Here is a 12928-nt window from a genome sequence, read left to right on the forward strand (position 1 = left end):
AGCTCCATGCAAAGTTAACAGTTCATATTATTACACTTTATGTTGTCCATACTGGCACTTCACATACATAGTATAGGAAATTAATATATTATCGATATCAATTATTTATATAATGTATAATTAACTTTCCCGTGAGGTTCCTTCAGAGTTAAATAACTTTGTTTTGATCTGTTTGTACAGTACTCGGTGCTTGTTAAATAAGTGCTCTATTATGCAGACGTTAAGATGTTGAAGTTTATCCCTGAACTATGGCTTCCCTAAAAAATACTGATCATCACAACATTGTAATCAAAGGCAAGTTTTATTTAATCCAATATGTAGACATCATGGGGAAATAAATGTATATTTCTTTCCATGCTAAAACAGTGGATAGAGGTAGAAGGGCACATGTTTTTGAAACTTTAGACACTGAATGTTAAGACAGTTTTTTTTGTACGAATGGACCACGTGTTTATTTTACAGTAGTCATGTACTAGTAGTGATTTTCAGTCAGTTATTGGGCCACCAAAGATACTCAAATGCCCATTGTCAAAACAGAGATTGGATTCTGTACTAAATCAAGAGTTATGAAATTAAATCATTCAGTATTCACAAAAAATACATTGTATTATAATCAAAAGTGGACTTAATTTTATAAACATGGGTACATTCCAATCTGAAATAGTCTTTCTGGAAAGAGATACACACATTACATGGTACTCATCAGAATCGGTTTAAAATCTCATTTTAAAGTTTATCAGTCATGGCACATTTCCAGTAATTAGCTGAATTTTATATATAATATATTCTTTAGTACATCGGTTTGTCTTGTCATTATGATAAATGTTAATGACAAGTTTAATTTAATGCAAAATTCACCATCTGACAACAGTATCATAAATACGTTTGTAATGACACTTTCTCTCTGTTACCAATAATCACTGTTCAATTTACAGAGAACTCTTACTGTGAAATGACCTTTACATGTAACCGTTACATTTTGTTTACACTTATTTTCGCTTTGATCAAATTACCATGTTGAGAACTTTAATTGTGAGATATATTTGGACCCAGCCAATAGCGTTGTGACTCCGAGTGCTTCCCAACAGGGCCGTGACGTACGCAGTCATGATGTTCTGACGCATGTAATCGGCGAGCACAAACACGCCAGCCTTTCCTCCTCAAAAGCAAAAGTGTACATTTCTTTAAAAGGTATCTTAGAAAGAGTTGCTCTGTGTTTTGAGAGTGAGGTCACATTGTTGAGTCTACCTTAAGCACAAACTAGGCCTAGAATACCAAGACAGCAGACATGCAGACTGTACTCATGAAAGGCACACAGTATACTGTACATGAAGAAACAGTTAAAATGGTTCAGGACATATGAACAGAACTATAAAAGTAGTAAGATTATGCAAGTCTAAATGCCATTGACAATAAATGAAACATAGACTGTAGCACCCCATAAATCTGCACCCCTCAGGAGTTGCTTAAACCAGGTATTTGGAAAACTTATATGCATTTAAAAAAGGAGGTGAAACTATTTTACCGGCATGTGTATACACACTTTTTATTACAAACACCCTGTGAAGTCAAATTCTGCGCTGAACTTTAAGTGATTAAAGTGTGCAGATTAAATCAATTTTACTTCAATTTAGATATTCTAATGCCCATCCACTCAACTGGTCAAACTGCACAAGGGAAAAATAAACGAGATTCCCACTCAGTAAAACTTCTAAAAAAATAAAAAGTCTTGGTGCAAGTGCGGAAATGTCAAATCTCTCCTTGTGCATGTTGCAAATAATGCATTTGTAGATCGAGCTCCCGGGGAAGAGAACACCCACATATCATGCACTGGAGAAGCCGTTCTGGGCCGAAAGGCAAACGGGGTCCGACTTTGTTGGGTTCTGTCCGGGAGGCGAGCTGAGGTAGGGGCAGGGTCTGTGTCATGGGTGGCCTCTCGCTCATTACCGTCTGTGGAGTGAAAAAAATACTCGAGGGTGGGGGTCTTGAAAGTGTGACAGAGTGAACAGGGTGGGGGCCGGGCAAAGAAAGAGGGGGGAGAGGAGCAAGTGGAGGTGTGAAGAAAGGAGGCTGATTTATGATGATTTGCGTGCCCGTTAACATTGGCTGTTGCTTCAGCTCCTGTCCATTCCCTGGTTTGAGTTGGCCAGTGAGCAGCGTTTGATTACTTTGGAAGCCCCAGACTGGCGTTCCCAACCCGTGGCCAAAACGATGAGGCTCGTACTGAATGGAGATGGGAACCTTCTGTGTCGTCGTGTGACTCTGTACACTAGCCCAGGCAGATGACACCTGCTTTTGCTGCAGCTGAAAATCTTGAGCTTTTACTAATTTCTCAGGGTTTATAGTCTTTGGAATTCCTGGCGGTGTTGGTATTTCCCACAAGGTGCTACCTACCCCATGGGAAACAGGAGTTGAAATTGGCTTAGCACTGCTTTGGTCTATTTGAGATGCGGTGGACACACCTGGTAAGCCTGAAACCCATTGCTTCTGCGGCTCACAGCCGTTCCATGGCTTCTCTGGCTGGCTAACAGTCGACGGCATTACTTTAGGAATACTAATGTCCTGTCCTCCAGTGTCCTCTTTTTTAGGAGGTGTGGATGAGGCGTTTTGTATCACCACTGGGGCACCTGTCCATCTTGACAGCTGAAATTGTTGACCAAGCTTATTTGGAGAGCCCTGTGAATTCGCTAGTAGAGACGGTCTGATACTCCACAGAGCTGCCCCGTCTATGTAGGGCGAAGGAATAGAAAAATCATGTTGCAAAGAGCTCGTGGAAGCGAGCACTGTGTGTGTGTTACCCCAAGCAACAGGCTTGTGCTGCCTGTGCTGCTCCGTCTCACTCACTGTTGACGTGCTGGATTTGTTCGGCACGGCGGTCATGGGGGAGCTGACAATAGCAGCTGCAGTCTCTGAACTCTGAGCAGATGTGAGGCCCGAATGAGTTATTAAAGGGACATCGGCCCAGCCCGGAGCCCTCTGACGGTGCTGCTGCAGGACCGGCTGCGGCGGGCTGTCAAACAGTGTCTGCGACGATGGGACGGGCATTACCTCCCCACCGTCCACCTTCCACTGCACCGGTTGAGGATGTTGCTCCGACAGCCACGGCTCCTTCTTCTGCCTGCCTTGTGCGTCCGTGCGAGGTGCGAGCATGGCAGGCTGCGGCCGGCCCGTCCTACTGTGCAACCCAGTGTCTCTCGGTGCAGAAACTGGATACAGAGACTGCTGCGGGCTGACCATCCCAGAGCTTCCTAGTTGTCTGGACCAGCCCCACGTATGCCTCCCCCCTCTCTTCCCCCGGCTGCCTCTGCCTCTCATCCTAGCACCCAGCGGGAGAGAACTATACTGGCTGAAACCCTGGCGCTTGCGAGAGTGGATCTTCTGGTGCACGAGCAGGCTACTGAACCAAGAGAAACTTTTGTGACACTCGTCGCAGCGATGAGGTCTGTCTCCCGTGTGTGTGTTCATGTGATCCCGGAGCAGATAGGCCAATCCAAAGCTCTTGTTGCACAGTTCACACTTGTGCGGTTTGTCGCCGTTGTGGGACAACATGTGGTGCTGAAGTTGGGCCTCGTCGCTGTAGCCTTTGCGGCAGCTGGTGCAGCGGAACGGTTTTTCCTGATGCAGCTTTTGGTGCGTTTTCATGTTCTGCATGAAGGCAAAGTCTTTCCCACAGTCTGGACATTTGTATGGCTTCTTGCCTGTGTGGATGATGAGATGTTGCTGTAAGTAGCTGCCGAATCTAAAGCTCTTGCCACAAACTTTGCACTGGTAAGGCTTGTCCTTGGAATGTATGCGCATATGCAACTCTAACACTGAACGGTGGCGGAAGGCTTTTCCGCACTCGGAACACTTGTACGACTTAATACTTACGCCATCGCTTCTCCATTTCCCCTGAACATTATCACTGCTTAACGGAGTGAATTGATTTTTAGGCGGCGAGGCCGCCTTTTCTAAGTGTTGTGCTACAGACTTGTGGACACTCAGCAGATGCATATTTAAACTAGATTCGTCACGGTAGACAGACGGGCAGTGGGGACATGTGTGTCCTTTTTCCCAGGGCTTGTCATTTTCCTTTGGCGGTTTGGGGGTCCGCTCCAGCGTCTCATACTCCGCCTCGTGAACAAGCATGTGGGCTCTCAGGTTAGCAGGCTCTAAGTAAGTCTGGGGACAAAGGGGGCAGTCGAAAGTGCGTTTTGGGTCGTCGCTCTGGAGCGCGTTCTCTTTTCCCGGCCCTCGGACTGCCTCTTGTGCTGACGTCGGGGCTGGCTTACAAGGCTGTTCAGCGGATGGTTTCTTTTTCAGCAGTCTGTGCTGGCGGCAGTGCGCCTTCATGTTCTGGGCAAAGGCAAACTTTTTGCCACATTCAGGGCAGCGGAAGGGCTTCTGGCCGGTGTGCAGATACTGATGCTGATGGAGGAGGCTGCTGTACTTGAAGGTCTTGCCGCAGATGTTGCACAGCTGAGAGCGCATGTTGTCTGTGTGCCTGCGACGGTGGTCTTCCATGACGGAGTAGTGTTTGAATACCATGCCGCACTCTGGGCATTCGTAGGGTTTCAGGGCGGCGTGACATCGCTGGTGGTAGCGCAGAGCCATGCTGGTCGGGAACGTCTGACTGCACTCTTGGCATGTGAAGATGTTATCCTGGGAGTGGAGCATCATGTGCTTTGTGACGGACACCTTGAACTGGAACTCTTGGCGGCACAGGGGGCAGTGGTAAGGCTTTTCTACGACGTTGCAGCAGCTGTGGTCCCGCAGCTTGTCCACCGTCGAGAAGGTCACCTCACATTCTGCACATTTAAAACATCCCTCCGCCTTTGCTTGCGTGGCCTTCTTCGGAGGAGAAACAAGTACTTCCTCCTTCTCCTTGTGTTCATTCCTGTGTTTGATGAGGCTGCTGCGGTGCTGAAAGGTAAGGCCGCATTCTTTACAGGTGAGGGGCGTGAGCTCGTCCTCGTGCGCGTGAAAGTGACGGTGGAGGTTGAACGTCTCGCGGCGGTTGAACCTCTTCCCGCACTCCTTGCACACCAAACGGCACTTTTTGGGCTTAGCTGTCGGGTTCGCGTCCTTTCCTCGGTCTGCTTCTTCCACCACCTCCTCTACCGCGTCCACGTCTTCCACCGGCTCCTCGACCACCGGTGCCGTCTCTGCGCTCTTCTCCTCCTCTTTCTTCTCCTCCTTGGGAGGCGAGGTCTCCTTCTCCGCATCAGCTGTAACGTTATCATCGACGCCTGCGTCCCGCTGTATCCCTCCAGCACTCTCTGCGGCGCTCCGGGGCTCTGCAAGAGGAAAAGCAGACACCACCATCACAACTTAGCCAACAGACGTTAACAGTGAGCGACCCACCTGTCATGCACCTAGCTGACCGCACGCGACACGCGACCGCTGTCCCTCTTTAAGTCTGGACCCCGGGGTGCTAGCTGGTGTTGTTATGGTAATTACATTTAGCGGAGTTGACTCCTGTACCGGTAGTGAGGGCTGCGAGCTCGGGGTTTAGCTGGAGCTAACAGTAACGAAAACATTCGTACGTACCGCACTTATCGTTTGCCTCCGCGCGCGCTTTCGCCTGCGGGTCGTCGTCTTCGGTTTCGGGCCAGTCAAGAGCCCGTCGGTCGGAGCCACGAGCCTCGGCCATCTTTTCAGCCGACGTTAAGTCCTCCGGTGAATTGCATGTCGTTTTTTCGGCTCCGGCACCGGACTCGACGCTAACCCCCGAATGGCTGGCAACACACGAGCCGTCGTCTCCGGTTCTCTGCTCGTCGGCGGCGCCCTCCGCGGGCTTATTGTGCGTCGGTTCATCTTTCTGATTTGATCCGCACCCCGGCTGCACCGCGTCGGTCTTGTCCCCAGATGTTTCCACCTCCTCCGCAGGGGATTTCGGTCGTTTTGGAGACTCCGACGGGTCTACGGCGGCCATGTTTCCCCCATGCACCCCCCTTGCCCAGAACACACAATGATCATGCTAGCAGAGCCCAGCGAGCCTGAACGAGGAACATTTCCGGTCAACACTTTCAAAATAAAATACCTTTCCTGACAACTCGCTGTGGTTCACGTCTGAAAGTATAATTTGAAGCCTTAAATTATACGTTTCCCTTTCTACACACCAGACACTTCACAACCTAAAACTTAAACATAACCATCAACATTGCATTCACTCTTTTATGCTATGTGACAAATACACAAGTGATCGGATTAATTTATTTGCAGTCCATGTCTGACTTTTATTAAAGTTTAGTTACATTTCATTGAAACAGTCGCTATCTACAAAATATAAGTTGTGCAAAACTACGTAGATGATGGCCATATGGTGTTTCTTTGCAACTATCTACAAACACATTCATCATACTGCATGCAGGATTAGAATAAATAGCCCCTACATACTTATGTATGCTTTTAAATTTTAAAAACGCATGAATTAAAGTCTGATGCCGACTGTGAAGTTGATGCCAGAAGTTTCTTTTTTTTTTTCTTTTACTGTTTTTCATAAAAACTTGGCAAGACTTTAAAATGTAACACGGTTGTCTTAAAACACACTGAACAGAACACAGTCTAACTTTATTGTTCAACCAAAGCAGAAAAAGACCTTTTCATGAAATTGTTAAAAAGCACAAGCATACATTAGCAGGTAAGTACAATAGCTGTATAACTACCATATATGGTAACAACTGCAGATAATGAGTACTTTATGACAATGTCGTTAGTTATTCAGGAGAATTGAGACAGTACTGAACTCCTAAGAGCATCATGAGCTTCGTACTTCGCCTGTATGGCATGTACAGTGACATGCATGTTAAACATCAGCACCTACAGTATGTTGTTGTCTGGGTATTAAAGGTCCCATGAGTGAAGTTGTCTCTCCACAAGGCAGGAAGTCTTTGCGCATTTGTCTGAGGAACCAAGCTAATGTTAAGGCCACCCTATTATCTCATGTGTCTAATTTCCGCATCCACTTCCGTCCTCTCTGAAGACAAACTAAAGTTCTCGTTCGAGGCGAGAAGTAAAACTCCAAATACATTTTTTTACAGAAATACTGTCATTAAAAGTTTCTTGTCACATTTTGCATGTACACTTTGAGTTTCTAAGTGCTTCCTCCTCATCGCCGTCTTCTGCGCCTGTGATCAACAGCTCGTCCTCGCCGCGGCCTCTGCACACTTCCATTTGTGTTGGTGGGTGGTTCAGAGGGACAGGTGCCATGTACGTCAGGGGACAAAGGTGCAGGAACCACCGCCACAGTTGACTGAGTATTTGAATGCTGAGTGACTTGTGGCGGCTGCTGTATTTGTGTTTGGTGCGGTTGTGACTGTTGTTGTCCTACGTGTGGCTGCTGCTGCTGCTGATGTTGTTGTGTTTGCAGTGGTGCTTCAATCCTCTGTTGTTGCTGCTGCTGCTGCTGCAGTGGTTCTGTGTTTTGCAGCTGCTGATGCTGAGCTGGCTGTAAGTGCTGTTGAGATGTTTGCGATTGGTGTGCTTGTTGTACACGATGCTGCTGTGGTTGTTGCTGGGCCTCAAGCACTCCTAACAGCCTTTGCAAGAGAACATTGTTTTGTTGGAGACTGGATGCTAACGCCTCTTGCGAAGCGACAAGTGTTCTCATGTCCTGCCTGAAACCGTCCCCAAACTCCTGCAGACTCTTTTCGACCCGGTTTCCCAGTTGAATCGCTGCTTCCCCTAACCCTCGTAGCTCATCTTCAAGCCAAGAGCTGCGAGGAGGGGCTTCAAGAGGACCCTGGTGTGCACCAAGTGAAGGCTGAGGACTACTCGGCTGAGGGCTGCCATTGAGGAAAGGAGCACTATAGAGGGGGGAAGGAGGCAGCCATCGTTCTGATGGAGGCGGTGGTCCGATGCCCAGACCCAGTCCTAATCCCAATTTATCTTCCATGCTGTTCTCTCCTGGTTCACACTCGGATTCTCCCATATCTCTGTCTTGCTCAGGATTATCCTCATCTTTCTCTAAACAATCTCTCTCTGATCCATCCACTCCCACACCTGTCAAAAATATCGTAAGTGGACAGAAGTAGATGTTAGTTGCATATATAGAATCAACAACAACAAAAAACAGTCCGTTATTTATTTTACCTGTATCAGAGTCAGGGAAGCATGGGAAACTGGGCTTTGGTCTGGAGCTTTGCTTTTGCCTGGCGTGTGAAAGTCTGGGACCAGTCTGGGAGGGACGCCCAAGCATCGAGGCTCCTCTGCTGGATGGCAGATAACAGCTGCGATGGCGAGCATCCGCCAGCCTGCCTCCGTTGCGTCTCTTTAAGTCATCCCAGCGTTTTTTTACCTCGCGAAGTGTGCGTGGAACTCTGGACACGGCATTGACTCTCTCCAGAATTCCCGCCCAGATGCGCTCTCTCTCCCGCCGCCGCAGCCGCCCCGCGGGACCAAAAAGCTCTCCTTCGCACCGAGTGACTTCTGACACCAACACCTCCAGCTCTGCTCCACTGAAACGACTCTTTCTTTTTCCTGCACCGCCAGCAGCCAGTGCAGCTGACATAGCTCTGTCTATAGCGAGAGAGAAAGAGTGAGAGAGAGAGAGGTGAGAGAACGGCCCAAAAGGAAAAGGAAAACATATCAAGTGGAGCTAAATATACTCGGTGAGAGAGAGACATGTGCATACGTGTGTTATTTACACTCTACGAAGCCAAAACATATACAACTATTATTCTTTTTGAAAGGGCATGGAGCATTAGGAGCATGATTTATCTTAGTCTCACTTTAAGGATTATACTGGAGCTAAATGTTTGCACGGATAAAATATATCAATGCATATTTAATAATCATATGTGTTCTGATAACAATAAGGAGACACGTGCTGTGCAAAAATGTACAAATAAACTAGAAAACACGCAGTCCAGTTTCCCAAGACGGTCTTAATCTCATGTCAGGCTTACTTTGCTCAATGGACAAGAGGTCATCTGAGGACATGCCGGGTGCCATGATGTTGGGATGCACCACTACCACGTTGAAGGGGAGTCCTCCAGGTAATCCGCTGCTCTGGTCACAGCTGCCCTCCGAGTCATCATCCTCCCTGGGGAAGCCGTTTTCTGAGGCTCCCCCTCCAAAGGGTCCCTCCGGAGACTCCACTTTGATGTGCATGGGAGGTGATTGCTCGTACAGCAGCCCCCCCTCCTCGTAGTACTCAGTCATGGGTCAGACCTGATTTACAGCAGAACTGACTGGCGGGCCAATTCTGACACTGGCAGCCGCTGCCCCATTAAGTTCAAGGTGCAACTGAACCTACTGCTAATGACATAGCAGCTCTTCAGTATACTGTATCCGGTGATTATGAGCCTACTTTGACTCCAGATGATTCATGAGAAAATGTTGTTTCAAAGCACCCGTCAATACTGATAGTTAACAGTGATGTTCATTGAATCAAGACATTGTTGCCGCTTAGTGAGAGCTACTATCACATAAGTAGAGCATGGGGGTCCAGATGCTTTCATGGCCAGCTGCAGCCGCTTACATCCCTTTCTATCATGTTTCATGTATTCTAATATGTTCCTGAAAACATAAATACACGGTGTAAAAACACCTGCAGCAGACTGAGAGCTACATTGAAACGTCCAGTTGTCACACAGTGATGAGATGCGCCTTCAAGGCAGAGCATCGCCTCGAGAGCTGAAATAAAACAACAAAACATAACACTGTTTACAACTGTCTAGCATTTCAAAACAGTCGGTCAGGGTTTTTTTTTTTTCAGCACTGCCGAGGACTTCTGCATTCTGTCGCATCGATGCGCATTTTTTTCTGCACCACATCCGCAACGGTTGCGCATTCCGCATACATTAGGTGCTGATCCTGTCACCAGCTGGTAGCTAACAGGCTACCACAGTTTGGGCTGAAGCTGCAGTCTGAACTGCCGACGACAGCTGAGCGGACACGACGAGAAAGCCAACGCATTTGTATTTCTTACCTCATCATAACGGCACATGGGAGACAACACAAAACCAAAACACGATTGGTGCAGCTGTTAGCCCAGCAGCCGATACACAAACCCGAAGACAGTCGCTTACTCATGACGTCACTGAGGGGGGTACGTTCAGGACCAATCAAAGTTTGCAGATGCTTACAGGTCCTGTAGTTTTCTCACATGTCCGAGATCCGTTCACGGTGAATTCAGCGGAAGATATGAGTCATTTTGTCTCAACTAGAAAAAAAAGACAGCAATACTGCTTCCACAGCTCACAGCAATTATTAATTGATAATAATATATTATTAATTGATGATTATCAAAGTCATTGGACAGCAGATCACATGCTGACATTTGTTTTTCGAGGCAATTCAATATTGAGAATATCAAATATAAATAATAAGTTATAATTAGTATATTTGATTGGCTTTAAATGAATGTATCTGGTAATCAACTTAATACAACAAAGCAAAAGCAAATAATAGTGTCGCCTATAATCAGTCTTTCTGACAAGTATCTCGGAAATTATCAGGAGTTCACCCAAGACCAAGATTATGACAATTTCAGTTTGTGACTATAATATTAATGACAATGAAACGGGTAGTATATTTGCATAGTGGAACATTACTTATAATTAAATGTTTATGTCTAATGGCATTGCATTAATTAAAATGCATAAAATTACAATTAAGATAATTAAACTAATATTAATAAAAAATATAAACATGACAAATAATTTAGATTACTCTGCACCCCTCTACCTTGGCCTGTTTTTCTGTTCGTAGTTGCACTCAGAAATGAATGCCTTGTGTATCACTATTACTATATTGCAGACATTAAGTATTGAAAATGTATAGGATTGACAGCTGCATATGTATTTGTATCTATCAGCTAAAACTAACATGGAAATTCTGAAGTCTGCAACTTCACCACCTGGATCCGCAGCACCATGGCCTCCAACTAAAATCATTTTAATGAAAGGAACATTAAGCTCAGGAATGTTTGACTGAAATAAATTATCACCAACCTCAATCTCTGTTGTTGCTTGTTTTGTGCTGTTGAATGAAACATACATTCATGAATAAAAGAATAAGCAGGAAGAAAAAAAGGAAATATTGTCTGAATGAAAAGAAGATGTATGTCCAAAACACTCTGCATGAATATCAGCAGTGCAAACCTACAAAATCAAAAGATCCCATCAACAACAACAAAAATTGCCACAGAATGAAATACCTTTTTACCCACACAACATTATATATTGTGTGGGTAAAAGTACACACGTCATGAATTAAATATGAACAACTTTTTTACACTGTTGATGGTGATGTAATTGTATGTTTCTTCAGATGATGGGATCTTGTTCACATAACACGTTAATGTCTGGTAGTAATGTTGTGCTCAAAAAGAAGCATTTTAATAATAATCTAATATAACAAAAATTGTCATTTCTAACAAATCAACCGATACATTGACTTTAGAATTGCTGTTTCACCAACATTACATATTGTGTGGGTAAACACAAATTGCTGTTTCAGCAATTCTGGGGTGGGGTGGCAGCTGACTAAAGCTCACATTATCCATATGTTGGCTTTCGCCTTCCAGATGTGTTTTCTCACACGTTATGCAACAAGGGAAAAGTTGAAAAAAATGGAAATAGTTCATGACCTGTGGCAATCAGATAGCAAAGGGACAGAGTGGGTTTAAAAGGGCCTGCAGTGTAGCTGAGCTGACACCTGAAACGTTCACCAACATGAAGGCTCTCATTCTTCTGGCTCTGTTCGCAGTGGCATGTGAGTATGCATTTCTTTATTTAATATTACTTTTGACTTGTTCTTATGAGGGATTTTGTCAAGTTTAAAGATTTTTTTGAATATTGAAAGTCTTTCAATCTCCATCAGATGCTGCTCCCATCGAGGATGACAAGATTGTCGGAGGCTACGAGTGCAGAAAGAACTCTGTGGCCTACCAGGTCTCTCTGAGCTCTGGATACCACTTCTGTGGAGGCTCCCTGATCTCCAGCACCTGGGTGGTGTCTGCTGCTCACTGCTACAAGTCGTAAGTGCAGATGTTTGTTTTACAGACTTACATGAGGTTACACACACAGATCCATGAGAGGTGCAAAGTCAAATCACTTGTAATTCAAGCCTTGTGTCTCTCTCTGCAGCCGCATCCAGGTGCGTCTTGGTGAGCACAACATTGCTGTCAATGAGGGCACAGAGCAGTTCATCAACTCTGCTCGGGTCATCCGTCACCCCAGCTACAACAGCCGCAACCTGGACAATGACATCATGCTGATCAAGCTGAGCAAGCCCGCCTCCCTGAACAGCTACGTCCGCACCGTGTCCCTGCCCTCCAGCTGTGCCAGCTCTGGCACCCGCTGCCTGATCTCTGGATGGGGCAACACCCTCAGCTCTGGAAGTCAGTAACACCCTGCAGACATGACTGGAACCTAGTTTTAGTACATTGTGGGGTGTGGACATTCACATCTATTGTCCATCTTCCTCTCTAGGCAACTACCCCGATCGCCTGAGGTGCCTGGATGTCCCCATCCTGAGCGACAGCAGCTGCAGGTCTTCCTACCCTGGACAGATCACCTCCAACATGTTCTGTGCTGGAGTCCTCGAGGGAGGCAAGGACTCCTGCCAGGTACGAGCTGAAGTCGCCATCGTGGTTTCTTAGCACTACAAACTCCTGAACATGTCTGCTCACTTGTTATCCTTTCTGTCTGCGTCCCATCAGGGTGACTCTGGTGGCCCCGTGGTGTGCAACGGTCAGCTGCAGGGTGTGGTGTCCTGGGGTTATGGCTGCGCCCAGAGGAACCAGCCTGGAGTCTACGCCAAGGTCTGCAACTACAACACCTGGATCCGCAACACCATGTCCTCCAACTAAAGTCACTTGTTAAAGGATTCAAAACGGCATATGCCTTGAATACAAATAAATATAATATACAGTATATCATCTTTGTCGTTTCGTTGCATTTCTTGGAGCAAAACATATTGTACTCTAACTGGTTATAAT

The 12928-nt window shown here is 46.2% G+C and overlaps 3 protein-coding genes across 3 annotated transcripts; 1 reads left to right on the top strand and 2 right to left on the bottom strand.

Moving 5' to 3' along the window:
* Positions 1-282: 282 nt before the first annotated feature.
* On the bottom strand, positions 283-5958 carry zgc:66448 (uncharacterized protein LOC327401 homolog). The gene is made up of 2 exons (XM_068569107.1): positions 5530-5958; positions 283-5276 (listed from the first exon to the last, which is right to left on the bottom strand). The coding sequence occupies exons 1-2, from the start codon at positions 5912-5914 to the stop codon at positions 1750-1752; spliced, it is 3912 nt and encodes a 1303-aa protein (XP_068425208.1). The 5' UTR covers positions 5915-5958; the 3' UTR covers positions 283-1749.
* Positions 5959-6211: 253 nt separating this feature from the next.
* si:ch211-261d7.3 (uncharacterized) lies at positions 6212-10016 on the bottom strand. The gene is made up of 4 exons (XM_068569123.1): positions 9914-10016; positions 8889-9618; positions 8074-8499; positions 6212-7983 (listed from the first exon to the last, which is right to left on the bottom strand). Exons 2-4 carry the CDS (start codon positions 9142-9144, stop codon positions 7091-7093), a joined length of 1575 nt encoding a protein of 524 aa, XP_068425224.1. The 5' UTR covers positions 9145-9618; positions 9914-10016; the 3' UTR covers positions 6212-7090.
* Positions 10017-11660: 1644 nt separating this feature from the next.
* On the top strand, positions 11661-12799 carry LOC137780847 (trypsin-3). The gene is made up of 5 exons (XM_068569144.1): positions 11661-11700; positions 11809-11965; positions 12075-12328; positions 12420-12556; positions 12650-12799. The coding sequence occupies exons 1-5, from the start codon at positions 11661-11663 to the stop codon at positions 12797-12799; spliced, it is 738 nt and encodes a 245-aa protein (XP_068425245.1).
* Positions 12800-12928: the final 129 nt, after the last annotated feature.

The sequence above is a fragment of the Clinocottus analis genome, unplaced genomic scaffold (assembly GCF_023055335.1).
Source record: "Clinocottus analis isolate CAN_PGR_092001 unplaced genomic scaffold, fCliAna1.0.p SCAF_9, whole genome shotgun sequence".
Lineage (NCBI taxonomy): Eukaryota > Metazoa > Chordata > Actinopteri > Perciformes > Cottidae > Clinocottus > Clinocottus analis.